At 47.8% G+C, this 21,388-nt stretch overlaps 1 protein-coding gene across 1 annotated transcript; it reads left to right on the top strand.

Moving 5' to 3' along the window:
* The first annotated feature begins 1,710 nt into the window (after positions 1-1,710).
* LOC127489171 (uncharacterized) lies at positions 1,711-9,962 on the top strand. The gene is made up of 9 exons (XM_070063847.2): positions 1,711-1,956; positions 2,742-2,947; positions 4,013-4,082; positions 4,888-5,069; positions 6,081-6,150; positions 7,033-7,214; positions 8,189-8,258; positions 9,089-9,269; positions 9,847-9,962. Exons 2-9 carry the CDS (start codon positions 2,839-2,841, stop codon positions 9,883-9,885), a joined length of 903 nt encoding a protein of 300 aa, XP_069919948.2. The 5' UTR covers positions 1,711-1,956; positions 2,742-2,838; the 3' UTR covers positions 9,886-9,962.
* Positions 9,963-21,388: the final 11,426 nt, after the last annotated feature.

The raw sequence follows: 21,388 nt of genomic DNA, 5'->3' as shown, positions 1-21,388 counted from the left end.
GTTGAAAATAGCTGACCACTTGTGGAAGATCAGGATGCCTGTTTTGTGTTATGAAAAACTTCCCAGGTAGGGAGGGAGGGCTACATTATTAGACAGAGGACTTGCCATTCCAGGCTTGTCCTCCTGTGAGTGAGGCTGTGGCTAACACAGGCAGTTCCACAACTTGACAGCTAGGTGTCTTCAGAAGCTTGTGACAGTGGGTGGTGCCTTACTTTATGCCATCTCATGTACATGTCATCCCATTGACCACATCCTGTCCCATTTGCACTCTCTGCAGAGGAAGAGTCCTCCTGCAAAAAGGAGGAAGGGGACTCAGCATCTGCAGAGCAGGCCGAGGCTATACCCAGGTAAGTCGGCAGATGGGGTGGGGGTTATTTATTATGGACTCCTGGAGATGGCAGACATGGGGAGGAGAGAATGTGCCCCATAAGCAATATTTACCATTCAAAGCTCCTCCCATGAATATTCTGCGAGTACCTCTTCAAAGTTCCATGTGGTGAGGCTGGCCCCAGGGGTCTGGGAGAGGGACACCAGAGCCCTCTGCTCCTAGAATGCTTTCTGGCCTTCTATTGACAGCGACCTCTCCTTCTATCTTCCTGTCCCATCCTCTCTGCATCCTGCTGTGTCTGCCCAATCCTGTGAAGGGTCTCTTTGTCTGAACAAGGGGAGGATCTAGATCAGATGGCTCTTAGAGAGTGCTCCTGTCTCTATTGGTGAAAGACTCTTTCTGAGAGCTAGGAAGGGTTAGCAGTGCTGGGCTGCAACTGAATGACTTTGTGTTAAGCCCTCATCTTTTCCTCCCCTCTTGTCCTGCCCTCTGCATTAACACCTCAGGGTGTGTGGAGATCCACCCCCACTGGAAGGGCCAGATGCCATCGTGCCTATCCTCAAGGAAGATGGATCCTACCTGCTCTGTGGATATTGGGCTGATGAGCCTGAAGCACCAGTCCAGGCCTGGGCTGGGGCCTGGCACTTTACAACCCAGCAGCCCATCTGCAGTGATGAGGACACTTTGGGTGAGTCCATTGATATGATTCTTGTTGCAGGTATGATAAACCTATGAGCATCCCAATGACCCTAGTTGCTTGCTCTAAGCCCCTGGGGAAAGGTGGTGATGTGGTAGGCTTTCCCCAGGGCTACATCTGGATGGACTAAGGCAGAACCCTGGGTGGAGTTTGCAGCATGGATGTAGTCTAGGTAGGTGTTTCTTGCCCCAGCCCTGTGCCATGACCCTGCCATTTCTCCCAGGAAATCTGTACTCCTGGCTACCTTCTCAGCCCAAGATCTTAACCAGATGCTCTTGAAGTGGGCTGTTCATTCTCTTGTTCCCATGGTGGAGACTGCACTTCCCCTCTGGAACACTTAACCATGTACTGGGGGTTCCATCCTGAGGTTGTCAATGCTGGCCCCGTGCATCTCGGGATCCACTAGGACCACAGTGTCTGTATGACACCAAAAGGCGCCTGTCTGTGGGAAGCTCTATGGGTTTCCCATGTTCATTTTATGGCAGGGGATAGTAACCAGGGAGTCCCCACATTGCCTGCAGGATCAGATGAGCCTCTAATTGTGCAGTTGAACACTGAGACACCTAAGAGAGCCAGGGGATTGAATGTGGCTGACCCCTGTGGGAGATCAGGATGCCCAATGAGTGAGTTGACACACTCTCAGACAGGGAGGGAGATTTCCATTGTTGGGCAGAGGACTTGTCAAAACATGCATGTCCTTATGGTTTGGTTCTGTTGTTAACCAAGATAGTACCACAACCAGACAGCATAGATATCCTTGGAATCTGGTGTGACAGTAGGCGGTACCTGTGCTTTAGCATGCCCTCACATTTGCTTATCATCTCATTTGCCGTGTCCTGCCCCATTTGCACATCTTTGTGGTGGAAGAGCCCTCATTTCAAGAGGAGGAAGGTGTGGTGGCACCTGCAGACCAGGCCGAGGCTAATCAGAGGTAAACCTAGAGATGGGTTGAGGGGGCTTTACTAGGGACCCCTAGAGATGGAAGACGTGGGAGAAGAGAAATTGCCCCACTCAAATCTCTTCCTACAAATGCTCTGGAGCACCTCTTGAAGGCTCCATGTGCTGAGGTGGACCCCAAATCCTGCCAGATGCCATCACTTATCCTCCTTTGGACACCTGCACAAATATTCCTGGGCCCAGTCTCCTGTTGAGGTCATTCCTCGTGCCACTGCTTCTGTGTGACCTCTCTAAAAACTGAGGGCAACTCCCTCAGCCCCTCTGCTTTTCCTTCATTAGCAACCCTGCAATACGATGATAAAGACAGGGATGCACTGCACAGTTCTGACAGAAATGGGACCCATCCTGGGGTTGTCTGGGCTGTTGAAGTACTTTCCCTGGGTTGGAGCATTTCACATTAATGAGAATCTTTTCCCTGAAACTAGACAACTTGCTTCTGGCCGGCTTGTCCTTCATTGTCCTCAGGGGGCTGTGGGAGTGGGCACCAGAACCCTGTGCTCCTCCTTCAAGCCTTCTACTGACAGCTTCCTCTCCTCCTATCTTCCTGTCCCAGTCCCTCTGCATTCTAATGTGTCTGCCCTGTCCATGTGAAGGCTCATGTTGTCTGAACCAGAGGATGATTTAGATCAGATCGATCTTAGAGGATAATCCTGTCTCTTGGGTGACAACTCTTTCAGACTGCTAGGAGGGATTGGTGGGACTGGGTTGGTGGAACTGAATGACCTTGTGTTAAGCCCTCATCTTTTCCACCCCTCCCAGCCTCTGCTCTGCATCACACCTCGGGGTGTGTGAAGATCCACCCCCACTGGAAGGGCCAGATGTCATTGTGCCTATTCTCAAGGATGATGGATCCTACATGCTCTGTGCAGTTTGGATGGATGATCCTGAAGCGCCAGTCCAGGCCTGTGCTGGGGCCTGGCACCCTACAGCCCAGCAGCCCATCTGCTGTGCTGAGGCCATTGTGGGTGAGTTCTTTGATGTGAAACTTGATGCAGGGTAGCCAAACCACAGGAGTACACCCATAAACCCTTGGCCTGCTTTCTGCAACACTCTGGAAAAGGTCTGAAATCTTAGGCTATCCACTAGACTTCATCGAGGTGGACTGAGGCAGAACCTTGTGTGGAGTTTGCAGCAACTGTTTAGTGTAGGCAGGTGTTTCTTAACCTCAGAGCCCAGGTTATTCTCCACTTTCTGGCACCAAAGCCAGCTGTGTCACTATGCCCAAGGCAGATGTTGTGGCATCGATCCACCATGAGCCTGTGCTCATGCATGCGACAAGGTATTTTTCTAAGGCTCCTCTTGGAAGAGTGGGATGCCTTTTGCCAGTGGCAGGCTTCTCTGTGAGACCTCTGCCCCAGCAATTTGCAAAGACAATGTCTGCCCACTAGGCCAGCTATACTTCTGGTCACCTTGCTGAACTGAGATCTTAATCACATCCCTTTGAACAGGGCCATACTGTCTCTCTTATTCCTACTGTGGTGATGTCATACCTCATCTGGAACCCTGGGCCATGTCCTGAGGGCTCCATCCTGTGGTAGCCAGTGCTGGCCTATTGCCTCTTGGGGTTCACTAAGGGACACAGTGTCTGCATAGCACCAAAAGTCTTAGTCATGTGAAGCTCTGAGAGTTTCACATATTCATATTGCAGCAGAGTGTGTGAGCCTGGGAGTTCCCACCATGGCTGTAGGATGGGATGAGCCTCTCATTGTGTGGTTGGTCTCTTAGAACATATCTAACTCATAGACCAAGGGCCCATATGATTGAAAACAGCTGACCACTTGTGGAAGATCATGATGCCTGTTATGTGTGATGAAACACTCCCAAGAAAGGGAGGGCTGCATTGTCAGGCAAAGGACTTGGCATTGCAGGCCTGCCCTCCTGGGAGTGAGGCAGTGGCTGACCAAGGTCATGTGACCACACCTTTCTTAGGAATATGCTAGAATATGGTGTGGTACCTGTGCTTTACTAGGCCATCGCATTTGCATGGCATCTCATTTCACATGCCCTGCCTCATTTGCATTTCTTTGCAGTGAAAGATGCCACCTACCAAAAAGAGAAAGTCATGTTGGCAACTGCTGATTGGGCTGAGGCTACCTCCAGGTAAATCGACAGATGTGTTCAGGGTGTTTTAGTATGGACACGGGGAGATATCAGACGTGAGGTGAGAGAATGTGCCCTTTGTGTGATTTATATCATTCAGTTTTCCTCCCACAATGACTGGATGCACATCCTGAAAGCTTCATGTGCTGAGTTGCACTGTAACACTGTCCTGCTCACTGCCCATTTACCCTCAGTGGACCCCTATATAAATTTCCCTGGAAACCCGTCACCTGTCTAGGTCACTCCTAATGCCACTACTTCTGTGTGGCCTCTCTAAAAAGTGAGGGCCACTCCCTTGGTCCCTCTGCTTGTCCTTCATCAGCATCCCTGTGGTGCAATGGTGAGACAGGGAGTGTGCAGTGCCTGATGACACCACAGTGCTGATGGAAATGGGACCCATCCCGAGGCTGTCTGGAGTACTGAAGAGCTTTAGCTGGGTGGGAACATTGCACCCCAAGGGGATTCTTTCCCTGGAACTAGACAATTGGCTTCTGGCCAGCTTGTTCTTCTCTGTCCCAGGATGCTGTAAGAGGGCCCTCTGGCCTTGGGCTGACAGACTCCTCTCCTATTTTCCTGTCTCACCTTCTCTGCATCCTGCTGGGTCTGCCCTGTCCCTGTGAGACTAATTTTGAATCAAGGGAAGATCCATTCTGATGGCTGTTAGTGGATGGTCCTGTCCCCATTGTGTGACAGACCTTAAGGACTGCTAGGAAGGTTTGTGGAACTGGGTTGGAACTCAATGATTTTGGTTTAAGCCCTCATCTTTCCCAATCCTCTCATCCTCCCCTCTGCTTTCACCCCTCAGGGTGTGTGGAGATCCACCCCCACTGGAAGGGCCAGATGTCATCGTGCCTATCCTCAAGGATGATGGATCCTACTTGCTCTGTGGATACTGGGCAGATGAGCCTGAAGCACCAGTCCAGGCCTGGGCTGGGGCTCTGCACCCTACAGCCCAGCAGCCCATCTGCTGTGCGGAGGCCATTGTGGGTGAGTCTTTTGGTGGGAATCTTGCTCTAGACCTGCCAAACCACCTGAGTGCACCCTAGTGACAGAGGCCTGCTTGCTCTATACCCCTGGGGAAAGGTGTGATGTGGCAGGAACTCTGTGCTACTTCTGGGTGGACTAAGCAGAGCCCTGGGTGGAGTTTGCAGCAGGGATGTAGTGTAGGCAGGTATTTCATAACCTCAGAGCCCCAGGTTATGCTCCGTTTTCTGACAAGCAAGCTGACCATGTTGCTGTATAAGAGGCAAGTGTGATGGCAGGGCCCCAGCCTGTGCTCCTGCATGTGTCAAGGATTTCTTCTAGCCTACACATGGAAGAGTGGGGCACCTTTGGCCTTGCCCTAGATGCCATTACACTGCATGCCTGCCACCACAGCTCTACTCAGGTTACCTTCTCAGCCTGATATCTTTCTCAGATCCCGATGAACTGGGCATGCTGTCTCTCTCATTCCAATTGTGTTGATGTCACTCTTCATCTAGAACCCTGAGCCATGTCCTGAGGGTTCCATGCTGAGGTTGCCAGTGCTGGCCTCATGCCTCTCAGGATCCACTAAGGGCCACTGTGTGAATGACACCAAAAGGCTCCTGTGTGTGTGAAGCTCTGTGGGTTTCATATGTTCATACTGTGGCAGGGTGTACATGCCCAGGAGTCCCCCACCAATGACTGCTGTGGGGATGAGCCCCCTTTTGTGACACATCAGACATAGACCAAGGAGCCACATGGTGAAAGCGGCTGGCCCCTCATGGAAGATCAGATGCCTGATCTGTGGCTATCACACTCCAGACAGGCAGGGAGCTCTCCATTGGTAGGCAGAGGACTTGCCATTGTAGGCATGTTCCCTGGGAGTGAGGCTGTTGCTAACACCTGTTCACTAAGTGAGCAGCATAGGTGTCCTCAGAAGCTGGTGGGGCATTTGTGATACCTGTGCTTTACTATGAGAATGTGTTTGCATGCCATCTCATTGACCATGTCCTGCCCCATTTGCCCTCCTTGCAGTGGAAGATGCCTCCAGCCAGAAGGAGAAAATAGAGATGGCATCTGTGGAGCAGACTGAGGCCACACCCAGGTAAATCTGCAGATGGGGTCTTTCTTTCTTTCTTTCTTTCTTTCTTTCTTTCTTTCTTTCTTTCTTTCTTTCTTTTTTTGTGTGAATATCTGGAGATTTGTGACACGGTGGGAGACAATGTGCAACTGGAGTCCATTTATAGCATTCAAAGTTCCTCCCAAGTAGACTCTGTCTAAGGAGGGCCCCAAACACTTTCCATGTCAGCCCCATGTCCAGCCTCCATTGGACAGCTGCAGAAGTTTCCCTGGGAAAGTCACCAGGCCAGGTCATTCCTAATGCCACTGACTCTCTGTGGCCCATTGAGAGAATGACCACTCGCTCAGCCTACTGGTTGTCTCTCATCAGCCCCCCCACCCCACAGTACAATGGTAGATACAGGGAATGTCCACTGCACCCATGCACTCCTTAGTGCTGAGGGAATGGGGACCATCCTGAGGTGCTCTGTGGTGTTAACGTGCTTTAGGAGGGTGTGAGAATTCCACCAAAGGGGACTCTTTCACTGAAACTAGCAACTGGCTTCTGGCAATCTTGTCCTTTTCTGTCCCCCTGGGGAAGGGGGGTGAGTGTTGGAGAGGGGCGGCGAGCCCTGTGCTCCACAGTGAGACTTCTGGCCTTCTACTGACAGCCTCCTTGTCTCCTGTCTTGCTGTCCAGTTTCTCTACATCCTGCTGGGTCTGCCCTATCTGTGTGAAGGGTCACTGTGTCTGAAGCAGGGAGGATCTAGATCAGAGGCTTTTAGAGGGTGATCCTGTCCCTATTGGGTGAAAGATGCTTTCAAAATGCTAGGCAGGTTTGGTGCGACTGGGTTGGAACTGAAAGAATTTGTGTTAAGCCCTCATCTTTTCCTCTCCTCCTGTCCCCTCCTCTGCATTCACACCTCAGGGTGGGTGAAGATCCACCCCCACTGGAAGGGCCAGATGTCATCGTGCCTATCCTCAAGGATGACGGATCCTACCTGCTCTGTGCATATTGGGCAGATGAGCCTGAAGCCCCAGTCCAGGCCTGGGCTGGGGCCCTGCACCCTACAGCCCAGCAGCCCACCTGCTGTGCTGAGGCCATTCTCGGTGAGTCTTTGATGTGACTCTAGCTGCAGACCTGATAAACCTCCTGAGTGCACTCCTATAACCCTGGCCTGGTGCTCTGACTCCACTCATCTTCTGGAATCCTAGGGAATGTACTGAGGATTCCATCCTGTGGTTGCCTGTGCTGGCTCGTGCCTCTCAGGATCTACTAAGAACCACAGTGTCAGCATGGCACCAAAAGGCTCCTGTGTGTGTGGAGCCCTGAGGGTACACATGTTCATATTTTGGCATGGTGGAGGAGTCTGGGAGTCCCTCACCATGGCTTAGGATTGGATGAGCCCCCATTGTGTGGTTGGTCACTTAAAACACATCTGGGTGTCAGCACCGTGGTGCAGTAGGTTAATCCTCTGCCTGCAGTGCCAGTACCCCATATGGGCACCTGTTCTAGTCCTGGCTGCTCCACTTCCAGTATAGCTCTCTGCTATGGCCTGGGATAGCAATATAAGATTGCCCAAGTCCTTGGGCCCCTGCACCCGCATGGGAGAACAGGAAGAAGTGCCTGGCTCCTGGCTTCAGATTGGCGCAGCTCTGGCTGTTGTGGCCATCTGGGGAGTGAACCAATGTAAGGAAGACCTTTCTCTCTGTCTCTCCCTCTCACTGTCTGTAACCCTAACTCAATTAAAATAAATAAAATCTTTAAAAAAGTAACACACACCTGGAACTTACAACATATAGCCATGGGATTGAGAGCAGCTGATCACTTTTGGAAGATCAGGATGCCAAATGAGTGAGAGGGCACATGCCCAGCAGGGAGGGAGATTTCCACTATTGGGCAGAGGACCTGTCTAAACAGGCATGTCCTCCTGTTTGGGAGCTGTTGCTAAGCAAGGTAGTGCCACAGCTGGACAACATAGATATCCCTGTATGACTGTGGGTGGTACCTGAGCTTTAATATACCATCGCTTTTGTTCGTCATCTCATTTGCCATGTCCTGCCCCATTTGCACATCTTTGCAGTGGAAGAGCCCTCATCACAAGAGGAGGAAGGGAAGGTGGCACGTGCAGACCAGGCCGAGGCTAATCAGAGGTAAATCTACAGATGGGTTGAGGGTGTTTTACTCTGGACATCTGGCATGGCAGACACGGGAGGAGAGAAAGGGACCCATGAGCCATTTTTCCCATTCAAATCTCATCCTACAGACTGTGGACCATGTCTTGAAAGCCCCATGTGCTGAGGCAGGTCACAAACACTGTGCAGGTCACCAACTACATATCCTCTTTGGAACCTACATAAGTTTTCCTGGGGTCCAGTCATGCCGAGGTCATTCCTCATGCCACACTTTTATGTCACCTCCATAAAAAGTGTTTGGCAGCTCCCTCAGCCCCTCTGCTTGTGCTTCATCCACATCCCTGCAGTACAACAATAAAGACAGGGATGTCCAATGCACCAATGCTCTCCACAGTGCTTAGTGAAATGGGATCAATGCCAAGGGCATCTTGGTTGTTAAACTGCTTTCCTTGGTTGGAAGCATTCCAGACCAAGGGGATTCTTCTCCCTGAAACTAAACAGGCTTCTGCTCAGCTTGTCCTTTCCTGTCCCAGGGGGCTGGGAGAGGGACACAGAACCCTCTGATCCTCAGCGCCTTCTGCCCTTCGGCTGCCATCCTTCTCTCCTCTGTCTTCCCGTCCCATCCTTCTCTGCATCCTGCTGGGTCTTAGCTATCTGTGTGAAGGCTCACTTTGTCTGCACCAGGGGAGGATCTAGATCAGATGGCTCATAGAGATTGATCCTTTCCCTGTTGGCTGCTTTCAGACTGCTAGGAAGGTTTGGTGGAACTGGGTTGGAACTCAATGACTTTGTGCTAAGCCCTCATCTTTTCTACCTCTTCCGTCCTCCCCTCTGCATTCACACCTCAGGGTGTGTGGAGATCCACCCCCACTGGAAGGGCCAGATGCCATCGTGCCTATCCTCAAAGAAGATGGATCCTACCTGCTCTGTGGATACTGGGCAGATGAGCCTGAAGCACCAGCCCAGGTCTGGGCTGAGGCCTTGCATGCAAAAACTCAGCAGCCCATCTGCTGTGCTGAGGCTTTTTGGGTGAGTCCTTAGATGTGAATCTTGCTGCAGACCTGTCAAAGTGCCCGAGTGGACTCCTATGATGCAGGCCTGCTTGCTGTTACTCCCCAGGGAAAGGTGGTGATGTGGCAGGCTGTCCCCTGGGCTATATCTGGATGGACAGAGGCAGAACCCATGGTGGAGTTTGCAGCACAGTTGTAGTGTGGCTGGTGTGTCTTGGCCTCATAGTCCCAGGTTATGCCCCCCTTTCTGACACTGACACTTGTTGTGCCTGAAGCACGTGATGGGGCATGGCCCCAGCTTTTGTTACTAAACTTTTGTTGCTGAACAAATTATTTACTCTTAAGTATTTATATCTCATTTGAGGGTTTTGGGAAAAAAATCTGTATTCTTTCTGTTGGACTATTAAGTCAAATGGTTTTCAGAATGTCTGACTTAGAATTGTTTTGTAGGTTCTAGGTTTTCTTAGTAACTCATGCCCTGCAGATGAGCTGAGTTTGGTCCTAGTCTCTGTCACTGCTGAGCAGTCCCTCCAGACTCAGCTGGCAGCAGGCCCTGACCAAGACTCTCATTTGATTTCTTTCTGTCTCCCTCTCAGGTGCTAAGAACTTCCTCTGGTGGATACCATGAAACCTGACTCTGTTCATTCCAGGACCCCATTTATATTAAAGTTTGGTTTTGTTAATTATTTGGGTTGAATATTTTGCTCCATAATCTTTAAACCTCACAAATACATGGATTAGTATAACACTGGAACCTGGAATTCTAGGTGTCTTCTGATAACTGTAGTCAAGATTGCTTCTATGCCACAGGACGTGTCTACATGCATCAAGTCTAGTGAAAAAAGCCAGACATAGTCCAATACCATGTGAGTACAGGTTAAAGCAGACCTGCTGGGAGTGCACAGTAAGGAGGCAGTTCTAAGGTGAATGCAAGAATGCATATACTCAAGATGAGCATGAGAATCTCTCAAGACAGTGAGGGAGTGTCATTAGAAAGGTGTGTGGGACTCTTCTGGAATCTTAGTGGGGATATTCACTTTCAACAACATATTAATGTATCCCCTTGAATTTCATGGGTCTTTCTCCATACTGGTTTACAAAACAAAGGAAAATGATCGGGCCGGCACCATGGCTCAATAGGCTAATCCTCCACCTAGCAGCACCTGCACACTGGGTTCTAGTCCCGGTTGGGGCTCCGGATTCTGTCCAGTTGCTCCTCTTCCAGGCCAGCTCTCTGCTGTGGCCAGGGAGTGCAGTAGAGGATGGCCCAAGTGCTTGTGCCCTGCACCCCATGGGAGACCAGGAGAAGCACTTGGCTCCTGCCTTTGGATCAGAGGGGTGTGTCGGTCACAGTGTGCCAGCTGTGGCAGCCTTTGGAGGGTGAACCAATGGCAAAAAGGAAGACCTTTCTCTCTGTCTCTCTCTCTCACTGTCCACTCTGCCTGTCCAAAAAAAAAAAAAAGAAAGAAAGAAATGATCATTTCCTGTCAGCACATCATCACAGGAAGCACACAGGGAACTATGAAATTTGGCTGTTTTTCTTCTGCACAGTGCAGTGAGCCTTGGGCCCCTTGCTGCCTGACTGTTGAGCAAAGGGTAGGAGGTGGCCCACATGCCAGCCAGGCCCCAATGGTGGTGTACAACTGGTGGAAGCCTCCCTCCAAGGGGATTGTTGGCAACTGTAGAACCAAACTTATGTCCCTGGACTGACTCAGTGTCTCTGAGAAGCTGAGAAAGAGACAAAGAGAAACAGAGAGGGAGAGGGAGAGAGAGAGAAAGAGAGAGATCCACTGGTATGCCCATGACAAGTGCAATGCTACGACCACCAGGCAATAGGCCGGTGGACCCGTTAAATAGAAGAAGAGACAGAAACCCTGGAAAGGAAAGGACCCAACAACTGGAGCCGCTGCCTGCTGCCTCCAAGTGTGTGTGTTAGCAGAAATCTACACCTGGACGTGGAGCCAGGACTTGAACTCAGGCACTCTGATACAGGATGTTGCTGTCTCAAGGGGTGTAGTCCCTGCTGTGTCAAACAGCAGAAGTTAACCAGGGGAATCCAGGAAAGGGAAAGGCAGAGATGACCAGTAAGGTTCTTAAAAAGATATTACATCTTGGGCCAGGAACTCCGTCTGCCTCATGAGCGTCTGAGCCACTGTGGCTCAGGGTCTGTATTTCTTATGACAGAGACAGCTGAGAAACCATAGAATGGTTCCTGAGCACTCTCAAGGGAGGAAAGTGAGAACATTTCAGGAGTGCATCCTTCCCTTGCCAGGTGGAACAAATTAGGAGCTCATAACATGGAGCCAAATCTTTAGTGCAGAGGTTAAGATGCCCGTGTCCCACCTGAGTTCACCTGGGTTCACTTTGCAACCATGCTCCTAAGAACCCTGTAGTGCAGACCCTGGGAGGCAGCAGATGTCTCAAGTAATTATTGGATTCCTGTCACACACAGGATGGAGTTGGCTGGGGACCCCACGTCCTGGCTTTGGCCCCAACCAGGGACTACTTTGAACATTTGTGGGAGGAATCGGTAGATGAGAGGTCTGTCTGTTGTTCCTCTGTCTCTCTCTCTGCCTCTCTAGTGTATGCAAAAGGGGATTTTTAAAAAACACCTGGTACACCAGGTGGCTGTGTGGCCATTTCATGTTGTTGTTTGGGCAATGCTGGGAAGCATGTGCCAGAGATCAGTCCCCTTTGTACAATGGGAAACAGTCATGTCTGCTTCTCTTCAAAGTCCCAAAGCATTCAGTAATCACAGAGAAAGGGGCCAGGACCTCCATTTGGGTCTCTCACTTGGGTGGCCCTAACTGGCTCATTAAGAGGAAGCTGGATTGGAATTAAAGTAGTCAGGACTGGAACCTGTGCTCCACATGGGATGCCAGTGTTGCAAGTAGTGGCTTAGCTGCCTATGCCACAATGCTCGCACCCATAAAAGGCATTTTTGAGACAACTGCAAAGCCTAGAAGTGTCCTAAGGCTCCAGTAGTAGCAACATGTTCCAATTGCCTGACTTCAGTCATTACCATTTGTATATACCAGAGACTGTCCCTGCTTTGGGAAATACACACTGATACACTTGGTGAGAACCCATGGAGTGTCAATGTACTCTGAAATGCCTTGGGAAAGATTGTTGGGAATAAAAATTTTCTATATATCTTAATTAAAAATACAAAAACAATTTATATCATTGGAAAAAGAATGAAAACAAAAAATAGTTTCCACTAATAAAATACTAATAGATGTTCAATAAATCAAAAAAGGAACATTTAAGACATACTTCAAAACTAATGAACATACTTTTATAATTATTTCAACAAGTATAAGAAAATCAATTGGTAAATACATCATAAATATATCATCACACTGATGGTTATAGACTGGTACAAAATATATTTCATATGGAAGTCATGACTATTTTAGATTCAAAATTCTGGATAGAATTAGGAAATCAGGAATTTAAGCAGTCTAAATCAGTTGTAATTCTCAAGAGGAGGCTGGAAATACATGATTTACATCTTGCTATGTATATACATTAAATTTATTGTAAATATAACAAAAATGAAAAATAATCTGTGGATCTTTTCGATGCAACAGATATATATTAAGCTGAAGCTCACAAGTGGATTGCAAGATTTTAATGAATACCCAAGAAAAAGTCTAAAATATATGTACTATTATATCTGCATTTTGGCATAACAGTGTCCAATAATTTATGAAATTTCAAAGGAATCCATTGCAGTTCCCTTAGTACAAACTGCTACCATACTAAGCTGTATAAGCGTCACTATTGATTTGATGCTTCCTCTTCTACTACCATTTAACTTGTGAAAATTTTATTTAGTTGAGAGAGTGTGTAGGAGAGAGAGAGCATGTACATGTGATTTTATCTGATGGTTTACGATTTAAATGCCTGCGATGTTCAGGTCTCAGCCAGGACTGTAGTCTGGAGCCGGGATCTCAATCCAAGTACCTCCTTGGCTAATGGCCATTATTGTGTAACCCTGCGTAGAAAGAGCCTTGTGGGATGCTGCTGTTCTGCTAGGTCCCCTGTGCTGCTGGTGCTGCTCCTGGCTGAATAAAGACTCTGCATCTGCTTACAGCTCTGGGAGTGTTCTTTCAGAATCTGGCCCAGAGTGCCTCAGCATCCCTGATGACTGTGCATGGGTTTGACATCTCTCACAGTCCACAGTATTTGGGTTTCCTGCCAGGGAACATGTGGCCTCTTATAGGACCATAATACCTTGTGGCAGAGGTCCTAATGTCTTGGACTCCTCTTCAGGAGTGGAAACAGGTAAAATGGGCTTTGCATGTCCTGGAAGTCATCATGCTGGAAGGAGATCAGACCAGTGCTGTGTGGACAGGTATCCATGTTATATCAACAAGACAGGTGAGTCTCACATACACCCAGTCTTAGAAATAGATGATAATGCAGAATCCCTGGCCCTGAAACAACCCTGAGCTGCAGATATTTTGGGAGATGGAGTGATCCTGCCATTCAGACCACAGGACAGGGTGTACAGGTCAAGAATAACAGAGGAAACAATGCTTCTGTTCCACTTTGGTCACTGGAAGTCACACATCAAACTTGCTCTTCCAGTTTGCTTTTTTGTGTTGAGGAAGACCTACTCACAGCATCCTGAAAATGCATTGCAAATGGAAAGAGAGCAAATATGTATGCACTGAGGTGAGTACCGGCCATGGGTGCCTGCACATGATGCTGGTGTGACACAGTGGCTGCAAGGACCCCCAGAGCGGCTTTTTCAAGTGAAACCCATGCAATGCCCATGACATTTCTACCATGCATTTATTGTAAGCAAGTAAAATATTGTGTAAAAATATCACTGGGTCTGGAATCTGGACATTGGGGGCTGCTGTGAGTGAAGGAGCCACAACATAGGGGTTACTTCTATGGCATTGTTACAATAAAGTGGTGACTCTGTGAAGCTTTGCTCATCAAATTTAAGCTCCATCCATTGGAATAACTCAATTATAAGTAGTCATTATCTCTTTACCAGGATTCTAACAGAATCCCAGAAACATGCATTTTCTGGTTGATTTTTTTACAATAAATGCTTTTTATTGTATGCTCATTTCAATGAGTAACATTTAGAAATTATAATCCCACATAACAGTGACAGTCTTATTTTATAGCATGTACATCATTTACAGCCACATAACACACAAGTTTAGCTGATTTTCCAAAATTAATATTCTGAAGTTAAGAAAGATAAAAAATTTATTCTTTAGAAACTGTCTTATCTGGTGCCAAAACAGAAGAGTAAACATTATTTGAAACACAAAGCCACAATATATAGCATGAATTAAAATACATTTAAAGTATGTTGAACTGCTGAATGTAAACATGAAGCAACTAGGCATCCGCACTGTGGTTTTGAAGTTGTAAAGTTCCCAGCACACATGGACAAGTCCTTATGTGCGCTGCCCTGAGTGGACTCAGATTACAGCTCCACATTTGCCTCCAGGTGTCTGAAATCATTTCCCCAATATTTTAAAAACATCCCTTTCTTCCTGAGGCTCCATATCCTAACAAGAAGCAGCAGACCAAAGCAGGCCAGGGTGGCACACACATGTGTAGGAGATGCAACGGGACCACCACTGCCTCCAGAGGAGGGGTGCAGAGAACACAGGAGCCCCAGATACTGAGCAGGGGCTACTCCAGTTCTCTTCTGGACCTGGCCAGAATGGGTGTTATCTCAGCCCTTGCGAGCAAAGATTCAGAAGATGAGTTACACACATGCAGCACGCTTCAGCCGGCCCCATGTCACCTATGTTGGTGCAATTCCTCTTCCCCCATGAGGCAAACACTGGACATAGAGGTCCTCACCAGGCTGTGATCCAGTTCCCCTGTCACACAGTGAAAGAGCAGAACTGGAAGATGTGTGTGGATGGTGGGGGTGGAGACACTTGCTCAGCCCACCAGAGAAGAGGGGCTTGTGTGAAATTGGATATGGGGCTGGAAAGAGCCTGATAATTCTGGAGTGGGCAGTGTCTTTGATACTAACAGAATAGCATTCTTTCTTAGAGTTAGAGAATCAGAGCGAAAGTGAGAGTGAGCAAGAGAGAGAGTGAGAGAGAGAGAGAGAGAGAGAGAGAGAGAGATCTTTCATCCACTGACTCAGTCCCCAAGTGGCCTCAATGGCCAGAGCTGGGTCCATCTGAGGCCAGGAGACAGGAGCTTCACCTGGTTCTCCCACATGGGCACAGGAGCCCTAGGACTTGGGCCATCATCCACTGTTTTCCCAGGTGCAGGGAGCTAGAGCAAAAGTGGAACACCCAGGACATGAACAAGCACCCATATAGGATGCCATTTACCTGCTATGCCACAGTGCTGGGCCCTAAGTCCTATTTCTCCAAATAGAAGCTTTTTTTAATGTTTACTAGGATTTGTATATGTGATTACTATTCTGGTCTTGCTCTGACTCTCTACACTTACACCAGTAAAATTTGTTTTAAAAATTGATTAAGTTGACCATATAATTTAGCAAGCAACAAGTGAGCTATATATGGATGATGAAAATTGATGCAACTGCACCTATAATTGTGTTCTTAGTGTCTCTAAGCCACAATTCTAATGTATTGTACTTGAGAAATGAATATATTTACTGTAATCATAGTTTTATTTAAATATCTAAATAATATCTGTAGGATTTTTATGTGTTTGTGGTTTGTAGTATTGATGGGGGATATTCTTAAACCTCAAGAGTTATTACAAATGTGTTATTTTTGTTTTTATAGAATAATTTAAAACAAGGTACTAATTTTATAGGTAATATTTAGAGATTTTATAATTGTATATTTCACAACCTATTAAAATGTTTTTATATTGGAGCTTTTTTTACATTGTTGTAACATGCAACAGACACTTGTTTGTTTCAAAATAATGCATTCATTCAATAAATGCTTCATGTTATGGACCAGAAACCACAAGACTCTACGGATTCACAGAAAATGCACAGTGTTTGTTGATAGGCATCTAAACATTAGAAATGGAAAAATGTGAATTATCTTCTATAAATATTTCTTCTTTTAATTATTTGAACAAAATCTTTGGATTCAACCTAGAGCAGAGAAACAAAATGACTAAGAATAATTACTATATATACTATAATTTAACAACTGAAGAAGTAGACCAGTGGGTGATGGAGACAACTGGTGAGTTCATGGACATGAAGAGTCTCCTTGGGATAAGGACGCGCTGGTGGCTGTCCTGAGCAGACACTGTGGAAGTGCAGTCCTTGGAGACACTGGACACTGTAGGCTCAGTTCCTGGGCAAGCTGTGAGCTCACAGGAGATCAGCACAAGCAGGACCATGAGGGGATGATGGAGAATCATCAGGCAGGAGTGTAGCAGCCTAAGAGTGGGTGGGGTCCAAGACTAAGCACAGGTTAGGTGAGGCCTGAATGACTGTCCTGGCAGGAGCAGGGCTGGGAGGCTTCAGGCTCCTCTGTGTGGGAGGAGCTTTGTCATTTCCTTAACCCTGATGGTCACATGCCCTGGCCAGGCCAGCAATGGTGTGGGGTTGTCACAGCATGAGTCATGGTTCAGGAGCAGGGAGTGGGACCCTGTGGGGCATCAGGAGGGTAGGACAGGCTGCAAGGACATGTTCATCATTACTCCCTCCTGGTTAGTCTCCAGTGATTCAGGTGGATAGCAGAGGAGGGCATGACAGATGGGAGGTGCCCCCATATGACCTTCTGACAGAAGCAATGTCCCTGAGGTGAGTTCTCCCATCTTTCTTCTTGTATTACTCAACCCATGGCCTGGTCAGCAGTACCTGGTAACCCAGCTGCCCTGAGACCTTGGGAAGTGGTTCATCCTTGGAGCCACTGAATGTGATGATGTCTGGGGCAGGGTGGGGATCCCTGCCCTGCAGAACACACCCAGCACCACACCACACTCACCTCCACCAGCCAGGGCCCAGCTTCCTCACAGGACCCTGCCCTTGGCCTCCCTCCATCCTCACCTCCAGGGGAGACCAGACAAGGGTGATGAGGAGACAGGTGAATACAACAGCAGCAATGGAACCTGCATAGCTAGGAACACACGTGGGCTTGTGCACACAAACACACACACAGGCTCACACTTGTACCCAGTGGGATATTACAGCTCAGGCCCCCCAGGACAGGGAGAGTAGTGACAAGCTTGGCCACAGCAAGACCCAGGAGGCTCCACAAATCCTGCAAGGCATTCACTGTCCTTGCAGGACCAGAGGCAACCATGCCCAGCTGAGGAGCTGGAAGGGGCCTAATGGTGCTGATGTGAAGGTGTCCCCCAGACATAGATGTCCCTCATCTGGGAGCCCTGGAGATTGTGGGTGCTCCTGCCTCACATGCTTATTGACACCATCAGCCTCTGTGTGGTCAGCACCAGTGTCAGGGGCTGGTGGTGAAGTCACAGTGACTCAATACTTCACTCTTGCCTTTGTCCAGAACAGAGTTCTTGTTCCTTCTGCAGTCTGGTCCCTGCTGGCTCACGGTCCCAGGCAGGAGGCAGGCAGCCTGCCTCACCACTCACCCTAGTCCCTGGACTCTTTGACACCCAAAAGCAACAGCAGCAGCAAGGAAACACCAGAGGAGGGCAGGAGGCACAGCCTGGATCAGCAGTGCTGGAGTAAGCCTGTCTTGTGGCAGGAGTTTGTGCCACATGGATTCCCCAGTTCTGGTCATTTGCAAGGGTGGGGAAAGTAGGGAGACCTCAGGTAGTTGTATACCAATTGTGAGGGCACCCATTGCACTCATATTAATCCAAAATGCAAATGCTCAAAAGTCAATACAAAATATAATTGTAGAGTAGGAAAAGGAGGATGGAGGATGGAGAGTGGCATGGATCTGGGACCTTGTCCAGTGGGTGACAGAAGGCACCGGGACATCTGAGCCCATGACTTACCTCCCACACATCTGTCCTTTTCTCTTGATCCCAGAAGAGACCACAGGCCCCCTGCTAGGGGATTCTGATTCCTCAGGGGGTTGGGAACCCTGACCCCGAGACTTGCTGATCTAGGAGGGTGCCATTGTGACTGCACTCCATGATGTCATCATTGCCAAGCACTGCTCCTTCCATATTCTACAGCAGTTAGAGGCCACTCCTGTGTCAAGTGACCGGCTGAGCTGGAGTTTGTTTTCTAGGCAGCAAGCAAGTTCAGGACACGTGGATGGATTCAGGTCCAGGTGAGTGGGACTTGCTCTCTTCATGTCATGATGATTTGGGGACAGGTTGTCCCAGCCGTGTGGGCCTGGCCTCTCCTGGTTACTGCAAAGGGCCATGCTGCCTGAGTCTCTCTCTCTCTCTCTCTCTCTCTCTCTCTCTCTCTCTCTAGCAAGTTTTCCAGCTACAAAACATGAAAAATTTGATTCTCTTTCTGAATACTAACAATGGAAATGTAGAACCTGAAATTAACTATGCCACTTTCAACTAATTTGAGAAAATCAAATGCTTATGTATAGTATTAACAAAATATGTATAATATTGTACACTATAAATAACAAAATACTGATTTAAAAAAGGCAAAGTACATCTAAAGAACTGGAAACCGTACTGTGCCCATGGATTACAGGATAAATGTAATAAAGGCACTGGTTACCCCAAATTAGTAAATAACTCTAATACAATTCCATCACTATCCCAGCAAGATTTTTGTAGGTCTAGGTGAACTTATTCTAAAATTCATATGGAGAGTTAAGACAGTCTTGGGAGAGTGGGAAGAACAAAGTGGGAAGATTCACTGCAGTCAATGTCAAGTCTCACTCTGTAGATGCAGTAATCAAGAATTTGTGACACTGGGGAAAGGACAGACATAGACAAATAGAACAGAGAACCCAAATAGGCCACACAAATATGCTCAATTGAATTTTTTTACTCAGTACCACAGGGAATTCTAAAAAGAAAGGATAACTTATTCAAAAAGTGGAGTTTCCCTGCCTCTTTTACACATCAGAGTGCCTGTGTTTGATGCCTGGCTCTGCTCCTGACTCCAGCTTCCTGCTACTGCAGAACTGGGAGGCAACGCCAAGGGCTCAAGTAATTGGGTTCCTGCCCCCCACATGGGAGAGCTGAAATGAGGCCCTGGCTCACTGCTCTAGCCTGGCCCTGCCCCATCTGTTGCAAGGATTTCAGGAGTCTATCCGTGGATGGAACATATCTCTGTCTCTCCCTGCTGTGCTGTCACTCTGCTTTTCAAATAAATATAAGGATCTTTAAAATATCTTTTAAAGGAAAAATACAGGACTCCAAGATGAATTTTCTCAACAGTTGCCCAATTCATAATTTGTGAGTTTATTCAATATTCTATGCAATATTTAGATGCATTTGCATTTCTGATCAATCCAGATCAATTCACATGTCAGATGAATGGAAAAAAAAACAAATATATTACATTCCATGGAACATTTAGGATATGATACACTAAGGGGTCATGTCATTCGAAGTTTATCTACAAATGGAACTGGGCATTTGGGTGTTATTGTTTCAGGTACTTCTGTTTTTTTCTTGTCTAAATCTGGCAGCCCTGTCAGGCTAAACTTGGAAGTAGGGCCTTCTCTATACCAATTTCACCTATGGCAAGTGTCAGACTGTCTTTTTTCCTCTCTGTAAAGTGGGGGTGATGACTTTTATTTTGCAAGGCTGCAAGCTTCCCAAATCACACAGCTCCACTAGCTGTTGGTGGTGGTGAATGCTTAGCAATCAACATGCATGTCTGGGGATGATGGGTGGATCACTGAATCTTTCTTTAAAAAAATTATTTATTTAAAATGGAGAGAGAGGGAGAAACAAGGAGATAGGGAGGGAGAGAGAAAGAGAGACAGAATGATTGAGAGAGATCTTCCATTTGTTGGTTCACTCCTCAAATGGCTAAAACAGGGCTGAACTAGGCCTGGAGCCAGGAACTCCACTGGGGTTTCCCATGTGGGTGATAGGGAGCCAAGCACTCAGGCCATGCTCCACTGCTCTCTCAGACACAACAGCTGGATGAGACACGGAGCATCAGAACCTGAACCAGCGCTCTGACACGGGATGCTGGCATCACAGGTGGTGCTTTAACCTGCTGCTTCACAACAGAAGCCCCTAATTAAACACATCTTGCTTCTTACTGTATCCCTGGGTTAAAGCAAGTGAATACTAGCAATGTTATGGGCAAAATTATTTTTCACTTAAATTTTGCATGTAGACATTTATTTGAACAGCAGAGAGCCAGCAAGCTCCCATCTGATGGTTCATTCTCCAAATACCCACCACGACCAGGGCTTGGTCAGGCCAAAGCCAGGAACCAACAACTCTGTTCAAGGATCCAATCACTTGAGCCATCACTGTTGGTTCCCAGGCTACGTATTGGCAGGAAGCTGGAGTCAAGAGCCAGTTGCAGGACTTTACTCAAGCACTCCAGAGTGGGACATGGGCTTCTTAAACTCCAATTAAACACCTGCCCCACAGGTAAACCTAAATGGCCTGTGGAGTTGGCAGGGCCAGTGTGATCACACCCTGTGTGACATGACAAGTGATAGAAGTGGAGGAGGCAGCTCCAACATCCTGGCTTTGCCTTCACTTTAACCACCCAGCTGGCTTTTCTGGGATCAACTGAGTGCTCATTTCCTCCACTAACTGAGCTGGGACATTTCCCAGATGCCTCCACGCTCATTTTAGAAGAGATGACAATGTAATCCTAGGTGTCATTGCCTGTATCTGTGGTAAATGCTGAAATTCTAGGAATGAACTTTTGCCAACACCTGCTCAGTGTCAGGGTTTAGGCTTTTTATTATGTTATTCATTTATTATCATTGTTATTATAAGAAAGAGAGACATAGATATCTTCCAACTGCTGGCTCAATCTCCAATGCCTGTAAGAGCCAGGCCATGGCAGGCAACACCCAGGAGCCTGGAATTCTATCTGGGTTTCCCACATTGTTGAGCCATCAACTGCTGCTTGCCAGGGTGTGCACTAGCAGGAGCCTAGGGTTGGAGGCAGAACCAGGCTTCAAACCAAGGACTCTGATATAGGATGTGCAGTCCCAAGGAGCATCTTAACCTCTAAGCCAAATGCCCACCCCCAAGTGTGTATCTTACACCACTCTAATGAGAATCAGAGAAGGGAAGTGTAAAGGAAAAAGCCTGTGTTTAGAGTGA

The sequence above is a fragment of the Oryctolagus cuniculus genome, chromosome 19 (assembly GCF_051225735.1).
Source record: "Oryctolagus cuniculus isolate XC-2025 breed Fujian yellow rabbit chromosome 19, ASM5122573v1, whole genome shotgun sequence".
Taxonomy (NCBI): Eukaryota; Metazoa; Chordata; class Mammalia; order Lagomorpha; family Leporidae; genus Oryctolagus; species Oryctolagus cuniculus.
The sequence above is the reverse complement of the archived record's forward strand: the minus strand, read 5'-3'. Positions and strand labels throughout refer to the sequence as shown.

Coding starts and splice junctions, on each gene's coding strand:
- LOC127489171 (XM_070063847.2), top strand. CDS start 2,839: ATGCTCTGTGCAGTTTGGATGGATGATCCTGAAGCGCCAGTCCAGGCC. Junction 4,083..4,887: donor TGGGCTGAGGCTACCTCCAG/GTAAATCGACAG, acceptor TTCACCCCTCAG/GGTGTGTGGAGATCCACCCC. Junction 6,151..7,032: donor CAGACTGAGGCCACACCCAG/GTAAATCTGCAG, acceptor TTCACACCTCAG/GGTGGGTGAAGATCCACCCC.